Below are 9,702 nucleotides of genomic sequence, written 5' to 3'. Positions count from 1 at the left end.
TCCAACTCCAAGCCTTTTGTCTTTAAGGCTTCTTCAGCTACACATAGTCAATCCTCAATAATGTTGAAATGCCCCTTAATTTGAGATACTTCAACCTCCAACACTTTATTTGTATTGGCCAAGTTTGACCGAACTTCTTCATTTTTCTTTAAAGCTCTCTATGTTGATGAGAATTGGCTTTGGATTTTTTCTAGTTGAAGCAAAGGTTCCAAAGCCAAGCTACGCGTCATCACCATGGCTTGGCTCTATAGCTCACAATACCATTGCCACTGAGACCTATTATTATGTTTGTTTACAACAGCCCTCCCGGTATCAGATAACAAGTCTGGAGATACAAGCTTGTTAGCCCAGACTCCCTCGGCAAAGAAAGTATCTGAGAAGACCACTGGAGGGATGACAGTCTGAGCTGAATAGCTGCTTAGGCCACTGGACCCTTCGGCACAGGGATGTTTACGCCTTTGCTCCTTTTCAGATTATTTCCCATTGCCCTTGTCTTTTCTTTTCTTTGTATTCCCTTCGACAAGGGGAAGATCCTAGGGAGGAAAACGTGCCTCTGCCAACTCTGGAACATGGTCTAGCTGGGGGTGGCAGTGTTATTTAGCCGAAGTTTCCTCTGGAACCCGAGTCCTTAGGGCCTAACAGTAAGATATCCCAACTCTTCTTTGTGCTATTATACCTGCACCGAGAACAAGGAGTTAAATCAATACAACAAGGTTGACAAAACATAAGCAAAGCTCATAAAGCATACCCTCTAAGTCCAATTGGGGTTTAGGAGATTTTGGCAAAAGAATATGTGCTCAAGCAGGGAGTTCACGAGGAAGAGATTTTATGTACTCTAAAGCTGATAACTCTTCCTGGGTCAAATCTATTTCGGGTACACGTCATATCGACGAGAGACTTGAGTCCAATGAAAGGGGAAGAGAGGTCTATCTTCACTATCAAAAAAGTATTTTTTTTGCCAATAACAGGGTTAACAGTTACTTTAAAGTATCTGGTCTTAAAACCCTTGAAAGAAGAATTATAAGGTTTAAAAAGGGGCAGCTCGACTTGCCTTATTAGTGATACCTACCTTGCCTTGTCCAAAGAATAGGTACAAAAAAAATGAAAAAATAAACCTATACTAGGCTTGATGTAATGAGATTTACACAAGATTCTGAACACCTACATTGCTGCCCACCCGTTCAGATGCAGTTATGTCAGCGCGACATTCAAGACCCTTAATACACCCGTTTGAAATTCATCAAAAGGAAGTAATATCCCTAATTCCCTAAACATACATTCATATACAAAAAAAGTTTCAACTATCTCGGCATAATCACCTAAAAATACTAGTTCAGGGTTTCCCGAGCCATCCCCTTGGCAGACCTTGACAGTTATCGGATAGGGGTCTGAAGCATCCCATAGTGCTATGCTACATTGATCTACAAAGGATTGTACTCGCTTGTTTTGTTGGAAGCGCGAGAAGTACGCGTCTACTTCACCGTCTACCACTCATAGCCAGGAATAGTACAGGGCAGAAACTTGGACCTTTCTCTTGGAGGATTAGCGTTTAGTAGTGACTCATATGACTCAGAAGCCTGCCCTTCAGTGTTAGACGATTCGGCTTTGTCTCCAGAACCCCTAATTATCTCGTTCAGATCACTCACAATACTGATTGGTTGAGAAGAAATACCTTCTACCCTTTCAGTCTCAACTACATCGCTCATCGCATTAATAAATTCGGTATCCAGCCTTGATTGGTCCGATAAGGAGTCTTCCCACTCAATCAAATTATCCATCCTCACAATATTAAGAGAAGAGATGAAAAAGGCAATGGCAAAACGAACGTACTGTTAAGAGTCTAGTAGTATGTAGTTTTTTGTTAATTTTAATCTTCTTGTTTTCTTCTTTAACTTCTTAAATTTCATTTTTTCTTCTAAATTTACTAGAATTCTAATTTTTACATTTTTCTTACCTTACTACTGTTTTGGGTGAAAATTGCTGAAGTTTGGATATTAATTGTAAGTTATTCAGTGCCAAGGCGCCACCCAAGTGTGACAATGTACTACTAAGGCGCTTATCATGATTAACTAATGAAGTTAGGACTTTTAGCGCCAAAGTGGAGATGTTTGTGTGTCAAGGTACAAACTTACTAACGTGGACAAGAATACATATTGTGGAATATAAAAGAGATTGAAGACACATTGTAAGGAGGGAGGTTTTTTTTGCGAGAGAGAGCTAAGGAGCAACTTTTTGAGGGCAAGAAGACCGGACCCATACTTGGATCTTTGGAGAGAAAGATTGGAGAAGATTCCCAAACTCTTTTTCTTCTCAAGAATATGGCTAAGGGGACCTCTCCTTCTTTTCTTGTGTTTTTCATTTCTATGATGGATTGTGATGTAATTAGATTCTTGACTCTAGTTTAAGCTTCTTTTGATGTTAGCTTGTAAGTATGTTTTTAAGGCTTGGTATGAATTAGTTACTCATGCTTTGTTTTGATAAACCTTCTTGACATTGGAAAATGGAAGGAGTGGTTGTGCTTCTTGATTTACTTGCCTCATCATTTAATTTTCTAGGAATAGAAATTATTAGGTGTGTGATCTTTTGGTTTTTTTGTACTCTAAAACCTTAGACTCATACATTGGAAATTAAGGAATTAATCTTTGTGTATGGGTTTAAGAGAATTTTTATACCAAAGAATTGGATATGAATTAATTTAGTGGAAACTTTTCTTAACATCTTAAGAAGAGCTTGAACTAATAAAGGAGTTTAGTTTATCATATGAACAATGGATGAAGTCTAATCCTAACTATCTTGTCATTGAATTTTCTCATCTTAGTTCATATTTTGTTGTTATTTACTTGCAAAGTGAATTAAATTAATTTATATTTTAGAGTCTCATTCAATCCTAACCGCATTCAATTAGTTCAATTTAGTGAATCAATACGTGTTTGCATCAATCTCCGTGAGAACGATACTTTACTTTCATTATATTACTTGTACGATTCAGTGCACTTGGTGAGACGTTGTCACGTACCTTGGAACTCATAAACGTAGAATACTCGAAACGATCAAACAGAATGTACCCCTCGGTGTAGAGCAAAAATGTTCATAATGCCTAGACCACCACCTTTTTATAAAATGAAAGCCTTCAAGTAGATGAAGGGACACCTCTCATCCCACTCGTTAGATCTCCTTTTAGATCAACGGTTATGAATGTGCAACCCTTCATTTCAAAACACGAACTTCGAGGAAACCCTAACTTGTTGAAAACCCTAATCCGTCTATACGAACCCTTACTCTAGCTTTGGAGGAAAGCATGCTAGACACTTGGACATTTTTAAAAGCAGGAAACTAAATACCCCTTCAAACTATCCCAAGTCAAAGGGTACCTAAGCCCATTCGGCCTATATGAATGAGGACCATACATCAACAAAGTAACAAATTGTCAACAAATCTAATCAAAAAGCTCTTAAGTCATACCTCCTCGGGCTTAGAGGGCAAGTGTATTGGATAAGACACTACTCAGTCATTACAACAGAAAGAAGAATCTGAATACTTCTTTAGCACAACATAAGGACGGACATCCTTCCAATCATATTAAAATAAATCAATAAGATGATTAGAGACTAAAAGAGATAATCACTAAAGAAGAAGACTAATTACCTAAATAACCAGAAAGTTAAAACAAGGTTGAGTTATGAAACTCATTAGCCCAATATCTTGTCTATAAAAGGAAAGTAAGAAGTACAAATAAAGAGTTAATTTTTGAATATTAAATAATATTTATATCCTTATACTGAATATTGACGTCATTATCAGAATGCCTTTGCAGATACCCTTCCCTATGTCAAAACATAGAAGAATCTGGAACATTCCACAAAGACATCATACTAAAAAGATAAAAAGAGAGATAGCAAAAGACCAATGTATCCCTAACATAAACATATAATAATACATTCTAATATAAGTTGTTAAGTTAAATAAATCTTTCATTTTAACAAATAGTTCTCAAGATTGTACAATAATGCAAACTAATTCTACCTTTGTTAGAATCCATCCAACATTTTATCCCGTTAATAAATTAATATAAAATTAAAAATATATTTAAATATATAATTTAGTTAAATATTTTATAAAAACAATTATATATTTTGTAAATTTAATAATAAAACATTTAAGATAAGATAAAGACAACTTCTTTTTTGATAAGTTATATCATAAAATTTACTGAATAAATTAAAAAGAATTTATAAAAGTCATGAACTATTTTCATTAATTTTGTATAAAACTATTATAAATAAGTTCTGTAATGATCTTGCAAAAATATCATTATCTAATATAAATGTACATGCTACAAAAATCTAAATAAACAAATAATCTAATTTATCAAAATAAGTTCAATAAGTTTTTACATTAAATTTATAGTATAAGTCATCATTTTAAAAATAACTTAAATAAGTGCTTAAATAAGCAATTATCTAGTATCTTTAATATAAAACTAAATCAGTAAGGTTTGTAACGTGCTTGCAAAAATAATAGCATTATCTATATAAAATGTGGTGTTAGAAAAAACTAAATAAACAAGTAATTTAACAAATAAAAAATTACTTTTTTACATAAATAAAATGTTTTGTTTTATAGTAAACTATTTGGTTTCCATTCCAGCACAGACATGAATAGCCTTACAAGTCACATCACAAATACTACTCGCATGAAGAATGCACCAAGTTCCAACTTCAACTTAATTTAAGCATTTTTATGACATATAATATACAAGTTTTTGTGACACAACCATACATAATTTGTGCCAGTAAACACCACATGAAGACAACCTGAGCTTCATATACTATCCTTATTCCTTGCATGCAGAAGCAGAAGAATCATTGCAACTGACTAAGCTATCACTTGGAACACTTTGGGATTAAGTCTCAGTACTAAATAGAAATTGCTTCAAAACAACAACTTTTAAAGCTTGTCAATCCACTTAAGCATGCTGTCTTGAGAACCAAATTGCAAGTTCTGCATGCAAAATGAGAATCAATGAGAGCATGTTAACATATTGAAAAACTCTAGAAGAGTAAGTTGATGCTTACAGATAGATCAAAATCTGGAGGAGTATCCAATTCCAGTGTGTCCAGGACAGAAACTCCATAAGAAACATGGTCATTATTATTTCCAGCCAACTCGTTTGCATTGCAGGCAATGCCATTAAAAGTAGAGTTCAATCCAGAATCGTTTAAGAGACCAGAGGAATTTAACATCTCCTTGCATAATAAGATGTCTTCCAAGCCATCAAAGTCACAGTCAGGTTGTGATTCACCAGCCAACCATGCAGATGGTGGTGCAAGTGATTCTCCAGGCATAGGCTTGGCATCCTGATTCAACAAATTCAAGTTTCAAAAGTGAATCACATAATGTAGTTGTTTACAAAATTAGTATTTCAATAACTTCACTTCTATTCTAAATAGTACTCGAGCAAACTTGAGAGAAAATCACAGTGGTAAGTTCATTAATTTTCAAGATGAGTCCATCAAATGTTGTAGAGAAGTAGAAGTTGAAATGCTAATGGATTCTTAAATGTTTATTGATTTCTTTCTCATGTGAATTTCATACAAGATGGTTAGCTTCGAAGTCAATCATCATAGACAGATATATATATACACATGCATAAAAAATAGTTACACACCTGGAAGCACGGCTGAAGTTCATTCTCATCAAAATTGTCATCAAAGTCAACACATTTGCCTGCACTAGGTCGACAAGGGGAATTTGGTTTTGGGGTTCTTGGACTTGTTCGCACTGCCACGTCGGAATCTTCAACCACTGGATTTTCCTCATTCTTTTCAGTCTGCTTCTGCTGTTGATAAAAAATTTTTGAAACCACATACTCACCATCCTTCTCATCTTCCTCACTCCCTAGATGGTACTGATGCATCACCCAATTGGTTTTATATGGCTTGGAACCTTTCTTTGATCTCATATAAAGAACCATGATCTTCTTAAATCCCTTATGTATTCCATCTTCAGTTACAGCTTTGGTCCTACCAGTCTTATGCCAGCGCACATGCTCCTCAGTCAAACCATGTTGATGATGAATCTTTCTACGCTTTCTTTGTCCAGTAGCATATGCGTTAGCTGTTTTGTGAAAGAAATGGACACTGCTACCATCTTTCTTAGCACCTGAAACAAAAGTATAAAACAGTTACAATTCTATTAGAGAATGTGCTAAAGAAAACTGCATGTTCTGGAATGGATCAGAGTTAACGAACGTGTATAAAGCGAATTAGAAGATAATCATTACTGGCCACTAATTTTGTTACCTTTGGCAATCATAAAATCCTTGCTTCCCCTATAACCATCCCAAAGAGAAAGCAAAGAAACATGATGATCTAATATCTAAACATAGAAATCAAATTTATATAAATCTTTGTTATATTCAAGTTTAAAAAGGAAGTGATAGGACTCCAAAGCCCGAGAATTTTTGTAAAATCGAGATTTGATCAAGGACAACTTAATATAGTATTATATGTGATACCGATGGTGTTATCTCCAATCGAAGTCAACATTTCATCTTAGAAATCGTTGTCAGTTTTAGTTACAGAGATGAAATACCAGAGAACAACACCAACAATACCCCGAAGTTGTTACATTGATATTATCTTTATGGACTTTGTTCACACTTCACAACGTATTCCACGAGGTACCATTATCTGCCAGTCATTTCCACATGTAAGGAAGTGTTAAGGTAGCTTCTTTGAGATGTTTCTCAGGTTTGGCTTATTGACTTCACTTCAATGGTTCATTAGTCAATCTTCTGCGGAATGAATTGGTAAATGTTTACGTATTTGAGAGGAGAAGATCAGAAAAGGCCTCACCTGGAAGATTTTCTGGATGTGTGTAGCAAATTCCTTGGTCTCCTTCAAGAGTTGGGATGAACTCATGAATTAACATGTGTGCCTCTCTGTTTCCAATACAACACTTTGCTGCTAAATGCTCTAAAAGTTCAACATCAGAGGGAACAAATTTCACACCAACAGGAAAGCCAGGCCACTCGGGAGAAACCTGCACAGGCACACAATATTCATGGTGAAACAATCTGCAACTAGTCAAAATTTATGTTGAACTCTTCAAGAATTTAATCCCAGAATCAAAGTTAAAATTGCCAACTTTTACTCTTAAAAACTTGAATCAATTTAATGCATGTTAAATGAATTGGAGTGTGTACAAACTTCATGGTAATATTAAAAACTTTACTATAAGAGCAGTGTTCATTGCTTATAGGCTTATCTATCGCATTTTTCTATTTTGGTGTATGTGTGAATTTCAAGACCTATATATGAACTGAGATTGAATGTATGTTGAATTATTGCATACATCACTGTTATCAATACGATAATGGCATTTTGGGCAATCAATATATGCTCCACAGTCCTTGATTTGATCTGCTGTTGACGTAGTAGTATTTTTCACTTTCCTTGCAAATCCCCAAATGTCAGAAACCCAGCTCCTACAAAAAACAAATTTTATATTCGCTCATCATTCCTTCGAAAGCAAGCATTGTTTACCTGAAGAACTCTATATACTAATGTGAAATTATCATTAATATTTCACGAAATCGACTCAACAAAATCAACTTGTGAGACTATCATTTTTAAGATGTTAGTTAAAGTGAAAATTCCACGTCGTCTCATGATGGCATTGAGTATGTCTGAGAACATAAACGATATAAAGAAAAACTGAAACGGGACAAAAGAAGAGCATGGAGAAGGCATAGAAGCGGGAATTTTGGGAACACAAATCCATGTATTGTTATAGATTCTGGAATCTGATGTTCAGCGAACACTCTTTCCACTATTCCTCTTCGTTTACTCTTCCATTTCCCTTCTTTCTTCCCTATTTCTTTTGTGGGTCAAACAAAAAAGTAAAGGCACAGTGGTAGCAACAAGTTATTCCACAACCTAGGAAATTCACTATTAGAAATGAACACAAGGCACACCAAGTTTTTCTCAAAAAAATCAGCCCAAAATCATTGCAACACTCGCTTATATCTTATATGATCATCATCACATGATTGAATCCACGAATTATTATTAAGCACTTTGCAAATGTTTCTTTGCGAGTTTCGACACTGCTGTGCTAGTAGTAGAAAGGATCGGTGCAGTTCGAGTATTTCCAATTAGAGCAGAAAACATTTAAGCATCAAATTCCAAAGAGAATGTCACATTATCTGCTAACTAATTTTCCACAAATGGTAAAAATCCAACATACGCCGTCCATTCATCATTCACCATCACCAACCACAAAAGCCAAACTCAACCATGTGATGTAACACCCAACGCTAACAAAAAGCCAAGAAGGGGAACATTTCTCTGACACAAGTTTCCAAAATTGAACCACCCGGAAAAGGAAAAATGCGGCTTTTTAACCAATCAACTCAACAAAGGGACTCCAACCCACAATCGAAAACCATAAGATGAAGAGAGAACGGAAAACGGGGTGTTGAGAAAACACCGAAAGCTGGAAACTTTGTAACACAAAACTGGAAACTTGCACTGCAATGCTCACCTAGCCATGCCAAAGAAAAGGAGAGAAGAGAAAGACGCGTTAAGACAAGTGAGGAGAGTGGTGTTGGGAGTGTTTATATAATAACAACGTTACTTGGGCGAGTGAACAACAACGTAGGAAGAGAATGTGTGGGCGTGTCAGGGAGCGAGGAAACTCTTTGAGAGACTCGATGTCCGAAGCTGGAAGTCGAGTGGGACCCACTGTTGACTGAACTAGTCCGAGCCTCTGCTTCGGGAGTTGCTTGCTGTCTTGTCTCTCCGAAAACCGAGTGAAACAGAGTCATTACAGTAAATTTCCTCTACCTTGCTTCCCAAGCTATTACTAATTTTGCTTCGTAAAAGTTCCAACATCATATACAAAGGAAATTATTTTTTATTTTTACAAATTAAAATTTCTATTTTCTAATTTTTTTATCCAAACAAAATATTAAAAATGAGTATTGCTGTGAAAGTTGACTGCCGACGGCAGGGCAATTTAAATCTTTTAATACATTCTGTTGTTTATTACAAATTAAAAACCCAGAAATAAATGATGAATGATTTAACCGAATACGTGTTCCGCAATTTATTTTATATTTTATCAAACCGTTTTTCTGTGGTAAACTTAAAGAGCGTATTTAAGAAATTATAAAATAATGCTTTCTTTTTATTAAAGCTTATCATGTTTAATGTCATTAATATATTAAATTATGTAATATTTTATTTTTGAAAGAAAAACTTATTATACATTCATTTTTATTTATATTTAAAATACACGTTAATAGAATCTGTTTATAAACTAAATAGTCTTAAATTAAACATACAAAAATAGTCTAAAATTAAGAATCCGTCTATTTTTCATCCATATATATATGAAAGAACCACAGTTCTTTTTAAGTTTTTAATTTTTTATTTAAGTTTTCAATAAAATAAAATAAAATAAGTCAAAATACTGTTATATTTATGAAAAAGTCAAAACTATTGCTAATTTTTAAAATAAAAAATAGTGTTCATAATTATAAATGAATTAAAAATAACTTTTGCTTTACATAAAATCTTTTACAAAAATTAATTTTTTCCGAAGTAATAACCGAAAAGAGTGGAGTTGGTACTTGTAGATTCCTACTTTTGGTTTTATCTATATTTATTAATATATTATATAGTAAATAAATAAATG

At 34.4% G+C, this 9,702-nt stretch overlaps 1 protein-coding gene across 1 annotated transcript; it reads right to left on the bottom strand.

Moving 5' to 3' along the window:
- Nucleotides 1–4,947: 4,947 nt before the first annotated feature.
- On the bottom strand, nucleotides 4,948–8,830 carry LOC113867559 (SUPPRESSOR OF GAMMA RESPONSE 1-like). Its single transcript, XM_027502951.1, has 6 exons — nucleotides 8,745–8,830; nucleotides 7,357–7,489; nucleotides 6,858–7,044; nucleotides 5,669–6,162; nucleotides 5,076–5,357; nucleotides 4,948–5,001 (listed from the first exon to the last, which is right to left on the bottom strand). The coding sequence occupies exons 1-6, from the start codon at nucleotides 8,828–8,830 to the stop codon at nucleotides 4,948–4,950; spliced, it is 1,236 nt and encodes a 411-aa protein (XP_027358752.1).
- Nucleotides 8,831–9,702: the final 872 nt, after the last annotated feature.

The sequence above is a fragment of the Abrus precatorius genome, unplaced genomic scaffold (assembly GCF_003935025.1).
Source record: "Abrus precatorius isolate BTA unplaced genomic scaffold, Abrus_2018 Scaffold5, whole genome shotgun sequence".
NCBI classification, from domain to species: domain Eukaryota; kingdom Viridiplantae; phylum Streptophyta; class Magnoliopsida; order Fabales; family Fabaceae; genus Abrus; species Abrus precatorius.
The sequence above is the reverse complement of the archived record's forward strand: the minus strand, read 5'-3'. Positions and strand labels throughout refer to the sequence as shown.